Source organism: Lynx rufus, unplaced genomic scaffold, assembly GCF_022079265.1.
Source record: "Lynx rufus isolate CCGP_SWC_20201006 ecotype Redwood Valley unplaced genomic scaffold, mLynRuf1.p SCAF_22, whole genome shotgun sequence".
NCBI classification, from domain to species: Eukaryota; Metazoa; Chordata; class Mammalia; order Carnivora; family Felidae; genus Lynx; species Lynx rufus.
In genome coordinates, this window is record NW_025814837.1 from 8241698 (window position 1) to 8258216 (window position 16519).

Here is a 16519-nt window from a genome sequence, read left to right on the forward strand (position 1 = left end):
AACTGGATTTGTGTTGTGTGAGTATGCATGTTTACCTAGAGGATGAGGGGGTCTCCGCTTATTCCTTGCAAGAGTATGCCTGTCATCAGTTATTTCTTTTGCCTTCCTGGCTTATCTAATTATGCATGACAAAAGAGTCCCCCTTGTTATCAGAGATTAGTACACTGTGCAGGGTAGCAATGTAGCAGCCATACTGATCATTAATGGAGAATTTTATGGGGTGCTTAATTGTCACAGTCTGCTGTTATTTCCTGAATTTTTTTTTCCTACATGATAGTCTATACTTTTCTGTCTGTCTGTCTGTCTGTCTGCCTCTCTCTCTCTTTCTCTCTAGTTTTTTTTTATCCAACCATTTAAAAAGCCTTTAAGAGGTGTTTGCTTAAAATCTCTGGCTTTCCATTGCAAAGTTCTCCAGTGCATAAAGCAGAAAAGAGTATTTTCCTATCGGTAATCAAGACAGGAAGCTAGGAACAGCAGAGAGCAGTCCTCCAAACCCTTCTCCTCTGTCTCCCTCTTGCCAACAGATGTTTGTCAGGCTGTTTGTAGATGAAAACTTGGACCGAATGGTCCCAATCTCTAAGCAGCCCAAAGAAAAGATCCAGGCTATCATTGACTCATGCAGGCGACAGTTCCCTGAGTATCAAGAGCGTGCCAGAAAACGTATACGTACTTACCTCAAGTCCTGCAGGCGGATGAAAAGAAGTGGTTTTGAGATGGTGAGTTTTGAATTAAAACACAGCCCTAGATTCCATCAAAATCCCACATGTAAACCATGACACTATTTTTTTTTCATCTTAGTGTCTTTTTTATTTTTTCCATAATGTCAGGTCAAAGGGGTTTTTGTTTGCTTGTTTGTTTTTACCCCCTTCTCCTTTTCATCTTCCCGAAGTATTTATCCCCTTTGTTATTCAATAAGGCATAGCTGGTGAGACCAGCTTACAGGCCCACATGGTACCATGTCACAGCAAATGAGGGCAATCTGCGTAAAAACCGGTGAGAACCAGCATCTCATTCGTGTTCGTTTTCTGTCACTACCAAAGTGGGTATAAGGTTAATCAAGGCTTGAAGCACCAGTTGCTGCTTTAGGTGGCACGTGAGAATGGCTTTGTCTGGAGCCAAAGGAAATGGATGACTCCACCTAAATAATACTGTTTTCATATCAATGGCTAACAAATTGCAAGCCTTGAAAGTTCAAGATCAGTAAGATAAGGCTTTGTTGTACTCAGTGTATTTGCGGGCTTGTGGATGGTAACATGAGCTTTTATATTCATCTGGGCTTTCTAGATGGACGAGATTATGCTGACATTAGATCCTTATGGGTGGAAATCAGGTATCAGTGTTTTTTGAACTTTATTTCACCTTTCTCTAATTGTTATGCCCAGAAATAGCGTATTCATTTACAATGTATTTTTTTATTTTTGTTTTTTGTGTATGTGAGCAGAGATGTATTAAAAATTTTCTGAATCGATTTATTTCCCTTTCGTGGGTCCATCAAAGCCAAGGCTGATAGTGATGGCGATCGGTGCCTGTAATGTGTTAGGTGCGGAAGGGTGATGTTAGTGAAGCTACGAGAGGTTTCAGAGTATGTCATATAGGAGAAATAGGTTTTTCGATCTGAATGAAATGACCAAAGCAGTAAGTCCACTATTGACTATTAATTCTTCTTCACTGGCTTGTAAAAATACCTTCGACATTCTTTATTTTTTTTTTTTATTTTTTTTTTTTTCAACGTTTATTTATTTTTGGGACAGAGAGAGACAGAGCATGAACGGGGGAGGGGCAGAGAGAGAGGGAGACACAGAATCGGAAACAGGCTCCAGGCTCTGAGCCATCAGCCCAGAGCCCGACGCGGGGCTCGAACTCACGGACCGAGAGATCGTGACCTGGCTGAAGTCGGACGCTTAACCGACTGTGCCACCCAGGCGCCCCTACCTTCGACATTCTTTAAAACCGAATGGCTGTTATTGAGAGGCATGTGCCTAGATGGAGCACAAGGTTCAGTCCTCAGAGAGCCTGGTTTGGCATTCTGGATCCATCACTTTGTAGCTGTGTGTGACCCGGCAAGTCAGCTGCCTGTACTTAGGTACCTCCTCCGGAGATGATCACTCCTGCTTTATAAGGTCATGAGGATTACATAAATTGTCACTTGGAAAAGCTCTGCGAGCCGTTGCTGACAGATAGTCACCACTCAGTAAATCTTAACTCTGAAAATATTTTCAAACATTATTTAATCTATCGTTCGATAAAAGCTTCCCAAAATGTTTGTGTTAAACAATCACAAAATACTCCAGTTAAGTATTTGCTTACTTCTTGGAAGTTACAACCATATTGAAGTCCGAGATTGTGGTGCATGTGTCATTTTAAGTCTGTTAAGCGTCCGACTTCAGCTCAGGTCATGATCTTGCGGCCGGTGGGTTTGAGTCCTGCGTCGGACTCTGTGCTGACAGCTCGGAGCCTGGAGCCTGGTTAGGATTCTATGTTTCCCTCTCTCTCTGTCCCTCCCCCCTCCCCTCAGAAATAAACATTAAAAATTTTTTTATCAGGCTCTGGGCTGATGGCTCGGAGCCTGGAGCCTGTTTCTGATTCTGTGTCTCCCTCTCTCTCTGCCCCTCCCCCGTTCATGCTCTGTCTCTCTCTGTCCCAAAAATAAATAAACGTTGAAAAAAAAATTAAAAAAAAAAAAAGGGGCGCCTGGGTGGCGCAGTCGGTTAGGCGTCCGACTTCAGCCAGGTCACCATCTCGCGGTCCGTGAGTTCGAGCCCCGCGTCGGGCTCTGGGCTGATGGCTCGGAGCCTGGAGCCTGTTTCTGATTCTGTGTCTCCCTCTCTCTCTGCCCCTCCCCCGTTCATGCTCTGTCTCTCTCTGTCCCAAAAATAAATAAACGTTGAAAAAAAAAATTAAAAAAAAATTTTTTTAGATAAAAATGGCATTGTTATGCCTGATCAAACTAAATTTGACAGAAAGGCAGTATGGTATAAGAGAGAAGGAGAGTTTGCTTGAAGAAAATAAAGTTATTTCTCCCATTATTGAATTATTTAAAAATTATTATTACCTACTCAACAGGAGAGAGATGACAGACAGAAAGGGTATCTAAACATGTATAGAAGCCTAGAAGAGTCCTGGTGTTGACATTTGGTTCAGGACCACTTAGCAGCTGATGTGAAATTGCAGTTGAACATAAATGTTTCTCACAGAGTATGATATACAATATAGACTCTTCTTTTTCAGTAACAAAGATGATATCATATACCAAGATTTTTATTTACCAGCATCTGGCATTACTATTTTTTCCTAATCTTGTCATATTTTTTAGAGATTTTATGATAAAATTTATCTTCTTTTACATTAATTATTCTTTAAGAGAAAGAAATCATTATTCTGTAAAATTCTTGATTTCTCTAAGACATACCTTACGCTTTCAAGTTTTTCTATTGATTGTACTTACATGTTTACTTTAATATGCACATCTATTTGTTGTAAATTCTGTGCTATGCATAGAGAAAACAAAAGTCGACTAATTCAAAGTCAAGTAGTTTTACTAACTAATCCTAAAGAAATATGCTGTAAGAATTCATTCATTTATTCAACAACGCAATAACATTATATAAAGTAATAAGCAAAAATATTAGAGATTTCTGCCCATTTAATTAGAAAAATATAACATGTTCCCTGATCATTATGATCCATTGAGGTGACAAGGTTTGGGAAGTAAAACAGTCAAGTAACAAGGTTGAATAAAATTAAATGTTAAGTGAACAACATGAATGAAAATTTATATTGTAGGTTCTTTTTTTTTTTTTGAGAGAGAGAGAAAGCACGTGTGAACGTACAGGTGTGTGTGTGAGCAAGAGGGGAGGAGCAGAGGGAGAGGGAGGGAGAGAGAGAGTCTTAAGCAGGCTTAATGCCCAGTACAGAGCCTGATGCAGGGCTTGAACACACAACCGTGAGATCATGACCTGAGTGGAGTTGAAGAGTCTGGCGCCTAACTGACTGAGCCACCCAGATGCCCCAGTTTATTTTTTTATACATTTACTTAGTAATGTACTACTGGCAATAATAAATCTACCATCTAGTTGATACTTGGTATCTTGATTTTTTTTTTTTCCTTAATGTATCACTTTATTGTCATGGGGCATGGGGAGGATCATGTGTCATTTTGAATACTTACCCTTATCTAGAACAGATAGGAAAATGTATGACTACTCCAGATAGTAAGTACAACTAAATACTGTATGTGAATATCTTTTGTCATCACTTTTTAAATTTTATGTAATATCCATCATTTCTTTTTTATTGAGACATCATTAAATAAAAGAATCTTTCCTCTGGGGCGCCTGGGTGGCGCAGTCGGTTAAGCGTCCGACTTCAGCCAGGTCACGATCTCACGGTCCGTGAGTTCGAGCCCCGCGTCAGGCTCGGGGCTGATGGCTCAGAGCCTGGAGCCTGTTTCCCATTCTGTGTCTCCCTCTCTCTCTGCCCCTCGCCCGTTCATGCTCTGTCTCTCTCTGTCCCCAAAATAAATAAACGTTGAAAAAAAAAAATTAAAAAAAAAAAAAAAAAGAATCTTTCCTCTAATGTGTTTTGTGTAGTTAGACATGAAAAAAAAATCTCAATTTCAGTGTGTAGTTATTTTTACACTCAAATTATTCTGTAGTATTTAACAGGTCAACAGAGAAACATAAAGAATTTTTAAACATGTTTATTTAAAACATAATTAATTTTTTTTAATTTTTTAAAAAATTAATTTTTTTTAAATTTTTAAAATATGTTTATTTAAAACATAATTTTTTTTAAATTTTTTAAAAATTTTTTTAAAAATTAAAAAAAAATTTTTTTAATGTTTGTTTATTTCTGAGAGAGACAGAGACAGTGTGTGAGTGGGGGAGGGGCAGGCGGAAAGGGAGACAGAATCCAGAGCAGCCTCCAGTCTCTGAGCAAGCTGTCAGCACAGAGCCTGACACGGGGCTTGAACTCACAATCTGTGAGATCATGACCTGAGCCGAAGTCGGACACTTAAGCAACTGAGCCACCCAGGCGCCCCTAAATATGTTTTTAAAATGAAATTATTAAGTGTAGGATTATGTGGTAGGGGATTCCATATTCTAAAACAAAGTGGCATTCAATAAGCTTAGCTCTTCCAATTATTTGGGGTGTCTAAACCAGAAGATGCCTTAAGTAGAATGAAACACAAAATATTGAATTATATATTTTGTGCTGACTGTAAGAAATTCAAAGAGATAATCCCATAGAAGTGGTTTATCACAACATATATTAGTACTGAACTTGAGCATCTTGGCATTCACTTTTATTAATTTCCTGCTATCATTAGTATATATAAAATTTATGTATGGTTAATTATTCTACACTATCGCTTAAGAATTTAGATGCTGACATAAACACTTTTAATTGACTTCACTGAATGGATACAAATATGAGAGTATGTGTTTATGAATTTCTTTTTCACTACAATTATCAAGACCTTACAAATCTTGATTGCTTAAGCAGCCAAAATTTCATGCTATTACTCCAAATACTCTCCAAGTAATAGGTGAAGGACAGTAACTATATTATGATTCTTTTCTATACATTTTCACTAACAGTTACCAATAATCTGAAATAATAAAATCCTCCGTGTTGAATATAAAAGGGCATATTCTATGAAAAATAAATCTCATAAGTTTGATCTAGAGTACTGTTTCAGTTTTCATTAGATTTTTAGGACTCAGTGAGTTAAGCAGTCATGAAATTAATCCTTTAACAAATATATCAAATCACTACTGATTCATTTGTGCAGCTTAGACTCTCAAAATACTTTGGCTAGTTTTCTAAAAACCATATGTTGATTTTTCTAGAAAAAAAATCTATTTCTCCAAGGTGTCCTGATCTTAAATTCAAGAGCATCTATAACAGATAAGTTCATAAAAGCAAAACTTTATGAACAAGGTAGGGTTGGTCCATACCTGAGGATAGTCTGAGTTATATGATGTGATTTATCTTTTTATTTTCTGAGCTTGTATTGTTAGAGACTTTTTCACCATGCTGCATATGTTTACATGTATTTGTATAAAACCCAAAGGTAATATTTAGGAGAGTCAGCCTAAGATGCTTGCAGTCCGTCATTCCTACTGTATCCCAAATTTTGCCACTGTACCAAGTTAGATCAGGTTGCCTAGATATTTGAATTCAATAAATTTAGCCTCTTGAAAAATTTCCTGCTTACTTACTTTTTAATTCGTGTGATTAACTATGTTTGAAGAAATGAGTCTATGAAATTTTTGTAATATTTTGCCGATGACATTGTCCATTAGGCTACTAAATGTCCATATTAAATTACCTTAGTTCAGAAACTTCTTTTAGAACATAATACAAGAAAAAAAATGCTTCTCCTGTGGAAGTAGAATGCTTTCTGTTTTCTCTCTCCTAGGACAATGCAACTAAATATATTCACATTTGTGCCTCATTGCCATGAAGTTCAGAGCCAAAGTTTATCTGAGGTTCTAGTCATCTTTTTGTTCAGTTTATCATAGAGTATATATCATATCATAGCATAGCATAGAGTACGTAACAGTTTTAAGAAAAAAGTGAGATGTAAGTTTTAAAAAGTATTTAAGTCTGATTATGGAAACAAATTTTAATACTATAATCAAAGCTCTTCATTATAGTATTTTGTTAAATTACATCCTATAATATCCCTGTTAGCTATTTTGATATCTGGCCTTCTGAACTCATGATTCCTTCATTAGAAAAGAAATAATGTTTAGGAAATAGTACATTTTTTTTCCTAGGGAATTTCACTAATTACATCATTTGCTTTGAGTTATCTAATGCAGATGAAAGTAGAGAGATCAGAATTTGTTTTCAATTTAAAACTTCCCTAATATGAGCATTGCAAAAACTACAGTGACACTTGCTATTCATTCTTAGCTAATGGAAATATTATAAAATAGAAATTAAAGCGCTTCTTTAAACTAAAACTTTGATTAAAGGTATACCCATCCCTTCATACAAGGTCATGATTAAAAACTCTCTAATACCTGTGCAGCCATTATTTGTGTTATTATTCGCACAACTATGTACATTTCTGTCTTTGTGACCAATTAACTTAATTGATGCTAATTAGCAAACACATTTTGTTTGAATTCCCCACCTGCTACTTGTACCAGTTTATGGGCTCTTTTTCATACAGGTCATCTACCATCCCCTGGGATACTTTCATATCATCTCCTGAGTCCTTTATTCATGGTATTTCTTTTTAATTGTATCTTCTAATACTCTGCTTAGTAATTTTGCTATCCGGTCTTTTGAATTCACAATGCTTTTACTTTCTCAGTTTCAGTGATCTGCATCTTTGTTTCATGTTGGCTGTCGTTAGCATGGATGTACCTTAGTCTTAGTTATCACTCAGCCTGCACAAGCAATATTAAGAACTTTCATGGTCACCTAAAATTTTTCAAGTATTTGCCACTGTCTTTACAGAGGAGATGTCCTCATTGTGTTTGCCCCTGGATGACCCTGCAGCCTCTGTTCCCCCCTATTCGTAAAGCTGCTTCATCAACCATCCCAATGCTCACATTCTCAGTTTTCCCTTTTCACTGAGAGAGGGAAATTTCTTCTCTTCTGCCTTATCAAAAGGTCCCTAGACAAAGAAAATATTACATCTTGGATCTTCTCTTCTACAGTCTGAAACCATCCTTCTTTGCCAGGTTTCCTGAAAGATTATTTTATACTCACAGATCACACTTATTACAACCAACTCCCCCACTGGTCCCTCTTCCAGACTCTGGTTCTCACCAGCCCATTGAATTGGTTTTTTAAAAGACCACATGACTGCCTTTGCACCAAATCAAACATTGTATTCTTTTTTTTTTTCTTAATGTTTTTATTTATTTTTGAGACAGAGAGAGACAGAGCATGAGGAGGGGAGGGGCAGAGAGAGGGGGACACACAGAATCTGAAGCAGGCTCCAGGCTCTGAGCTGTCAGCACAGAGCCCGACGTGGGGCTCGAACTCATAGATCATGAGATTGTGACCTGAGCCGAAGTCGGACGCTTAACCGACTGAGCCACCCAGGTGCCCCCAAACATTGTATTCTTAATGAACTTGCCCCCATTTTCTTGAGCATTTTGTTGCTCTCCCTCCTCATTTTCTTTTTCTTGCTTTGGGGCCACTTCCTGAGATCCTGGGCTTGGCCATGTACTGTGTCTTACCTTATCCACAGCCGCAGAGGTCTGTTCTGTATAAGCAACTCTGGCAGTGGAAGTCCAGTCGCCTGCAGAGCTTTTGTATTTCACTCCAAATGTCAGCCAGATGCTGGACAAATGTTATATCTTCACTGAACTCTTTGTATTTTCCATCATCCATCCTCGCCATTGGTCTTTCACCTCATCTACCAAATCGCCTGTAAGTTCCTCTTGACTTGCCTTTTTCTGGCAATAGCACCACTATTGTGATTTGTAGCCGTATTCATACACCTGGAATGAGATTAGACTCTTCCTTACACTTATGGCTTGCATCCTACCGCTCATTGAATTCTGTTGATTCTTCCTTTACTGTGTTTCCCAAATCAGTCCAATAATTTTGAATTTATTGGCTACCATTTTAGTTCTATCCCTTCACACCTCATACCTGTACTCATACAGAATTCTAACTCCTATATTTGCATCTTATCCTCCCTCCCCTCTATCTGAGGCAGGAACAGAACTAGGATTTGTGCCTGAAATTTATAAAATTGGGGCCTCATATTAAAAGAAAAATACTATAAAATTGTGAGCAAAAAATTATGTAGAAGGATGAATATTTGTTTATAGTAAGAAAACACCAAAAATTTTAACGAAACAGAAGTCTTGAAGATTCAGACCCTTTTCCTTTGACACCTCTTTTGACAATTTTCAGACACACATATGAATAGTTACTGATTTTAACTTGGCTTCCCCTCCCTACCTAGAATGCTTACAACATCCAGAAACTCTGGAAGTCCCATCTAGTTAAGGAACCCTGGTATCTAAACTTCACTGGCTTTATGAGAAACCTGCTTTTGCTCCTAGAGTAGTCTTCCTCAGTTCTGGCTTTGATGGTGTCAGACTTTTGCCATCTCAGAACAAATTCTAAATTTCTTAGTGTAATAGAGTATGGGCTCTTGAAACTGAGAGACCTAGGTTCAATTCCTGTACAACTTTGTGTGATTTTTCTGAATCTCCAGTTTTCTAAAGAAGTTGGATGTTGGGGTATTATATGTAATAATGTATAAGAAATATTGAGAATATAATCTAGCCTCTTTCTACTCTTTCTTCTAATATGCTTAATTAGTTCATTTCTCACCTTAAGCCATCACATGGGATTTCTGGTACTTTTCTCAGTGTGAGCTCTTTTGGTCCACTGATTTTTCCTTACTTAGGAACTATGGGTGCTATTCTCTCATTATTGACTAAATATATTAAGATTGACGAGTAAATAGAGTGTAAGGAATATAGCCAACATAGTTGTCAGAGTTACTTAGCACTGGATCTTTTAGCAAAATGTTGACCTAAGCCTTATGGAGTACCCCGCATAGAGCCCACCCACCTTCCCTCTACAAATACACAGATACTAAGTAAAATATAACAACCTTTTAAATAACCAGATAAGATCAAAAGAAAGAAAAGGGAAATTTCAGGCTATGAAACTTATAGAAAACTCATAGCCATAATTGTAAGTCTTTAATTTGGTAGGGTAACAGACCAGGAAGATAGAAAAAGTGAATGTAGGCCAAAACAGGTCAGGGTTGTAGTCTGAATGCCCACTTCAGTTCAGGAGATGTGTATTTTAGTTTGCAACTAGACAGGAACATGAACTGAGAATTATATAAAAAACTGGGACTCTGAAAGAGCTACTCCTCTATCAAGGGGAAATTACAGAAAACGAGAAGAGAAATAGGAAAAAGGAGTTAAGGTGGAGAGTAGAATGATAAAGATAGATCTAATAGGCACTCTGGAAGAGAAATTAGAATAAGGACAACAATTCAAACAGATGAGAAGGGAGAATTTTATAGAATTGAGTAAACCAGTGAGTCCTAAGAGCAGGGAAGTAGACCCGTGCTGAGCAGTATAAACAGAAACAAATCTGTACCTGTGTGGATCCTAGTGAAAGTACAGCAGTCTCAAGAAATTCTTTAAGGTCACTATGAAGAAACAAGAGATTATCTAAAACGTAAAAGCAGAATGGACACACGTCTTGTCTTCAAAATAGATGCCAGAAGACCGTCTGTAAGGGACCAAGGACAAAAAGTCTCGATTTTTTTTTTTTTTAGAGAAACTAGTTTTAATTCACAAATCAAAGCCCCGCTAAACTGTACTTCCAGAGTGAAAAGCAAAGCACCACTTCAGTGACCAAGGTTACCACTTACAGGCTGTCTATGGAAAAGCTGAAATGTCCTCCAAGCAGAAGGAAGCTGTGCCCTGAAGGAAACAGTGGAAAATTAGCACCGTTGGTGAGAAAATCTGAAAAACAAACAAACAAACAAACAAAAAACCTTGATTTTTAAAGTCAGAGGGTCTTGGTTCTTAGCCCTCCTTTACCAGTTATTGCCGGTGGACCTTGTATAAGTAAGTTTCAGCTTCCTCATGGGAAAAACAGAAACAAATAGCATTTATTTTGCACATGAAAACCAACATCACTTGGTCACTGGAAATAACAAATGGAAAAACTCCCACCTCGCATGGTACCTGGTATCCAAGGAACATGATAAAATGCAGTCTAATCTGAAATTGTGTGCCATGGCTGGCTTTACTGGAACACCCTCACTATCTCAATCTCTTGAACTATTTGGAAAACTAAATCAAATGTCTCTATCTAGACAGCGCTCACTTCTCACTAAAAGCAGCCTTAAATCTCTCTCTCTCTTCTGTGTGCAAATTGTACTTTGTGGTACATCTTTTGTAGTTTGCTCCTGTCTCATATTGCTGTTATTTATATATGGGCCTTAGCTCCCTTACAAGAAGTTATGTTCCTTGAGTATTATGCTGCCTAACCTGTTCATGTCTGTATCACCTACAATGTCTTACCTAGAGTACAGTTAATTGCTCAGGAAAGCTGCTCAGTTCCTGTTCAATTCAACTGAATTGAAATTGTCAAGTGAAAGATGAATGAATGGACATTGACTAATGTGTTCCTTTGTGGTAGAAATTAGTTGGGAGATAAGCTCATTTTTATTGTGTGCTATGTGTTTCACAGTCTTCCGTAGTTGGCATTTCAGTTTTAAAAGTGCTTATATACAATGGATTATTACTCAGCAGTCAAAAAGAATGAAATCTTGCCATTTGCAACAACGTGGATAGAACTAGAGGATATTATACTAAGTGAAATTAGTCAGACAAAGACAAATATCATATGACTTCACTCGTATGTGGAATTTAGAATACAAAAGAGCTGAACATAAGGGAAGGGAATTTAAAAACAGAGAGAGGAACAAAACATAAGAGACTCTTAAATACAGAGAACAAACTGAGGGTTGCTCTAGGGGTTGTGGGTGGGGAGATGGGCTAAACGGGCAAGGGGCATTAAGGACACTTGTTGGGATGAGCACTGGGTGTTATATGTAGGGGATGAATCACTGGACTCTACTCCTGAAATCATTATTGTACTATATGCCAGCTAACTTGGATGTAAATTAGAAAGTAAAAAATAAAAAAAAAATAAAAAAAGTGATTGCTGACTGAAAATCTAATAGGGAAAAAATATATCCCTGAAGAAAAAAAGTTACATTTAATTTTAACTCTTTTTAACTCTTGAAATCCTATTTTAAAAAATATTTTCATCTATTTGGCAGTTTGTGTGAACAGGTAGTGACATTAACCAAGTGAATAGATTTTGTATGCAGTTTTAGGTTTCACAAATAAGCTATTAGGGCCAAAGATGCCATGATCGGCAACAATCATAAGCATATCTAGTCAGTTGTTTTCAGAATTAAAGGATGTTTCCTAGTGGATATTTCAAGTAGTCACTTAGTTAAAACTGAAAATATGTCAGGGCGCCTAGGTGGCTCAATCGGTTAAGCGTCCGACTTCGGCTCAGGTCATGATCTCACGGCTTGTGAGTTTGAACCCCGCGTCGGGCTCTGTGCTGACAGCTCAGAGCCTGGAGCCTTTTCAGATTCTGTGTATTTCTCTCTCTCTCTGACCCTCCCTTGCTCACACTCTGTCTCTCTCTGCCTCTCAAAAATAAATAAACATTTAAAAAAATGAAAATGTCACTTTAGTTGATAATTCAGTTTTTCTGGCCTTGATCAAAAGTATTATCAGATGGGATTAGCCAAACTGGGCTTCTGAGTATTAAATATGACATTAAATCCTCATTTATTTGTGAAAGATCATTATTAACGGCCAATGATGCTCTAAAATTAAGGCCAAAGTGCATACTATTAATTCATATTTGTTGTCAAAGCTTAGATGAAGACCAATTAGCATTTTTGTTGAAAATACATTTTCAAACTCCTTTTAAATAGGTCAAGAGAATTTTCTCAAACTGGAACATCCAAGGATTCACACATAGCTGGATCCATGGGGCCAGACGTCAGCGGCTTGCCGATCCCCTATTTCTCAACCAGGCTTCTTCCTCTCAGGTCCTTGCTACCTGCTGGAAAATGTTGCCATCAGCAGCTCTAAGCCCCTCTTCTTACTTAGCATCCGAGAGCAGTCTTCCAGCTCCAGGTCACCCTTCCCATGAAAGGACTTTAGTCCTATTTAGATCATATATCCACCTCTTGGATGGATGAGCTCTCATGATAGTCATGGCCAGGGTGAGGTCCATGAGGCTCTTTTCTCATAATGTCCAGCAAAACCATCTAGGATGAGGTAAGAACAATTGAATTGTGTTTTTAGTCCACATCCACAAGCTTTACCTGAAACCTTGGATCATATGTGGTCCAAAATTCAGAACTTTTCAGATTTGGGGAACATGATAGAGTATATATTCCAGTTATTGCATAACACTTGCAACAGAGTCTGGGAAAGCAGCTCATATACAAATATATTAGTATTTCTGACATAAAAGATCGGAATATTTGCAGAAAGTAGGGAAAAGGCCATGTCAGTTTTTTTCTGCCAAACTTCCCCAAAGTTTTTGGAACAATTTTCAGTTTATACAATATTAGCATTATAGAATTGCTGGTAAAAGGTTGCAAGTCTGTAATTAACATATTCTATTGCATGTGTATTACACCCTACATGCTAGGCATATATTAGATTGTAAACTATGATGGCTGAGACAGTATTGATACTGTTTATATATCTGAACATGACATACTTTCTGACATATAGAATGTGCTTATTAGATATGTTTGTTGAATAAGTGAATATATCAGTGACTTTATGTACATCATCATGGAATTCCAAAAATTAGCCCATGATATAGATATTATTTTTCTTATTCACAACTTACTGAATGAGCCTTGGTTTTGCCATTTGCAAAAATAGAATTAATGATACCTAGCAGAATGAGTGAGGCTCAGAGAGATTAAAAAGCAAAAGCGGTCAGATTGCAAGTAGCTGATTTCATAATAATATTCAAGTCAGTCACTTCATCACTAAACTATTACTTTATTCCACTGATGGATACAAATGAAGCTGCTTGATTAATTGAAGGGATCCCTTAGGAGCTACAACTTTCTACACAGCCTGTAACAATTATCCCTTTAGGTGTAGATATATCATTTGGTGGGAGATAAAATATGCGTATCATCTAAGCTGCAGAATTTTTAAATTATGTATTCTAGAAAGTAACAAGATTAGGAAAAATAATTTAGGGCCCTATGTCAATTCTGAGTAATGTATCATTTGCTTTAATTATCTTGAAAGAGCTCATTCTACATAAAATCTTGGGTAGATATCACAGTTGCTCCAAATCTGGTCTCATTTAATACTTGATTTAGTTATGCTTAAACCCTGGAGGCTAGTGAGCCTTGCCACGAATAAGTACTATAAATCCATGAATACAGTCTTATAGTCATGATTTATTTTTTAAGTTTATTAAACTTAAATTTATGTTTCTTGTCTATGCAAGTGGGGGAAGGAAAGAGAGGGAGAGAGAGAATCTCAAGCAGGCTCCGGACTATCAGCACAGAGCCTGACATGGGGCCCGAACCCACGAACTGTGAGATCATGACCTGAGCCAAAATCAAGAGTTGGATGCTTAACTGACTGAACCACCCAGGTGCCCCCAGTCATGATTTATCTTTACTTCTTTATAAAAAAAAAAAAAAAAAACCTGGAGCATCTTAAATGTACGGCAGAAGTTCTAAGGACACTAACATTGTGTAGTTTATAGTTTTGAGATCAAAAAGTGGACTAGTTTGTTGGTGTGGTATTAAGTTTTACATGGATCTATAAGGAAAGGCACATTTATGTTGTGCCAACAGCAATCACATCTTAAGTCCCCAATTAAAATGTGACTTTTTAAACTCCAAAAGTTCCACGCGACAGTTTAGCCATCTGTTTAATGAAACAACCACTGATTTGGTCATAGATAATTATTGCAATAAGAACAGTGCTAGGGAAAGTTCAACTCATGACAGTTAATTACGAAGAGATAATTAGCGAGGGTAGTTAGCATGATCTCCTCTCTAGGGTAAGAAATAGGTAACAAATCTCATTCCAGGTGTAGATCATGTAGACAGTATAGTTACATATATTTTTGAATCATCATTTAAAAATCTGATTAGATACGAAACAGTATATTTACTGAGCTATGTTTAACCAACATGAGAAGTGTTGTTTTTCATAAATTATCTTGAATTCTATGCATTTTTTTGTCAAAAATATCCTTAGGTTATCACATGGAGGCTTTTGTGTTTCATGGGCACTCTTACCAATGTAAGAGGGAAATTTCAGCACTTGTCCCTGGTGGAATCCATGACTACGGTCCTTAACACATTCTGCTAATTACCTTCCAGGAAGACACAAATGCGGGAGTATTAGAGTAAGCTCTCTACCATCAAATGTGGTGAAGGAGAGTTCTGGTGAAGATAGTTCTCAAAACTCACAGTAAATAATAGTTTTAAATTCCTCTATGATAAAATCACTTTGATAAGGAGCAAAAATGATTAATTTCCTTCTTACTATCTCGGTATAAGTACTTCAGAGTTGCGAAGTACTTATGAAAGTACAAATTATGAAAGAACAAATTATGGAGGGACAATAAGCAAAAGACTTGCAATTTTAGTATCTTCTATCCAAGCGCAGCATAATGGAGCTCCAAGGGTGGTGAAAGCATTGGCATTCATTATTGGCTCATCAGTATTAGAACCAAGGGAATTTTTAACAGATTGCCTCACAGGAAAGAAAGAACCCTGCCTGGCTCCCTATTCTCATTTTGGGCACAAAACTAAGGTTTTCTTATGTTTCGTATACAGTGATGTCTTGGCACTTCTGGTTTCTCCAACGTGAAAATCATGTGACTTTATATTGCGTCCGTGTAGAATATGTGACAGAACTGAGATAAGTTAAACTCATTTTTGTGCTATTAGTGAAGAAAGGTTTTTAAAGAATTAATAGGAAAATATGTTAGGAGAATTTCAGTCTCTTTAAGAGAAGAATTTTAGTGAGATCCTAATACACTCTTTGCTTAAATGCAAAATAGAGTTAGCTGTAAATGGATTTCTCTGTAGGAGTGTGTAGTATTTAAGATCTCTAACTTTGTTTAAGCTACTGAGACCTTCGGTGTACTTTGGCAATAATTCTTTACTAGGAATTAACTATTACTCCCAACTTATCATCAGACTTAGATATGAATTCAGGTATTTCCACATGCATAGCTGTGTGATCTCAGGCAAGTTATATGATTTCTCAGAACTCCAATTTATCTTTCCTCAATAGGAGTGTTATAAATATTTTTCTCACGAGTTGCTTGGAAAATTAAATTAGATAATGAATCTCAGCTTCTTATATTATGTCTGCCCATCCCAACCACTCAGTATGAGTTAGGTGTTATATTTATCTTAAAATTAGGGTGGTAGTGGTTTCTACTTAGGGGTATATATTTTATTATTCACTTAAGATATAGGAAATTCTTTGAAAAATACATGTATATTAAACTGTAATATAGATTTTATTCATTCTGCCTTTCTTTCCAATGAGCATGACTGTAATATACACATATAAGGGTTGTCTTTGGTGTGCTTATTGAACACAACAGAGTGTGTGTAAGGATTTTTTTCTACAATATTTTCCATTAATGATAAATTACATAAAAGTACTAAGTATACAACAGAATTTAGACAATGGAAGGGTTGAGAATTAGGAGACAGGAACCTTGGTTTCTATATCTAGTCAACTTGTCCTTTAGCAAATCACTTATCTGGGTTTCAGTTTCTTCAAACTTCGGAGAAGAAACTTGTACTGAATGATTTCTATGGCTATTTACAGTTACCAAGCTATTAATTCTACAATAAGCTCAGAACAACTGTATTTTCAAAATTATATCATTTACCTACTGGCAATGTTTATCATATATCTTTGCTTCTACTTATTTTTTTGCACTTAATAGGAAA

At 36.9% G+C, this 16519-nt stretch overlaps 1 protein-coding gene across 6 annotated transcripts in view; it reads left to right on the plus strand.

Annotated features, from left to right (window-relative positions):
* The window catches only part of NOL4 (nucleolar protein 4), a 442954-nt gene that overhangs the window by 308595 nt on the left and 117840 nt on the right, over positions 1 to 16519 (plus strand). For 2 of the 6 annotated variants that reach the window (XM_047087052.1, XM_047087057.1), the window contains one exon: positions 525 to 716. The exons of the other annotated variants lie outside the window; for them this stretch is intronic. In XM_047087052.1, the coding sequence (XP_046943008.1) occupies positions 525 to 716 (192 nt within the window). The remainder of the gene's footprint in view (positions 1 to 524; positions 717 to 16519) is intronic. 6 annotated transcript variants of the gene reach the window in all.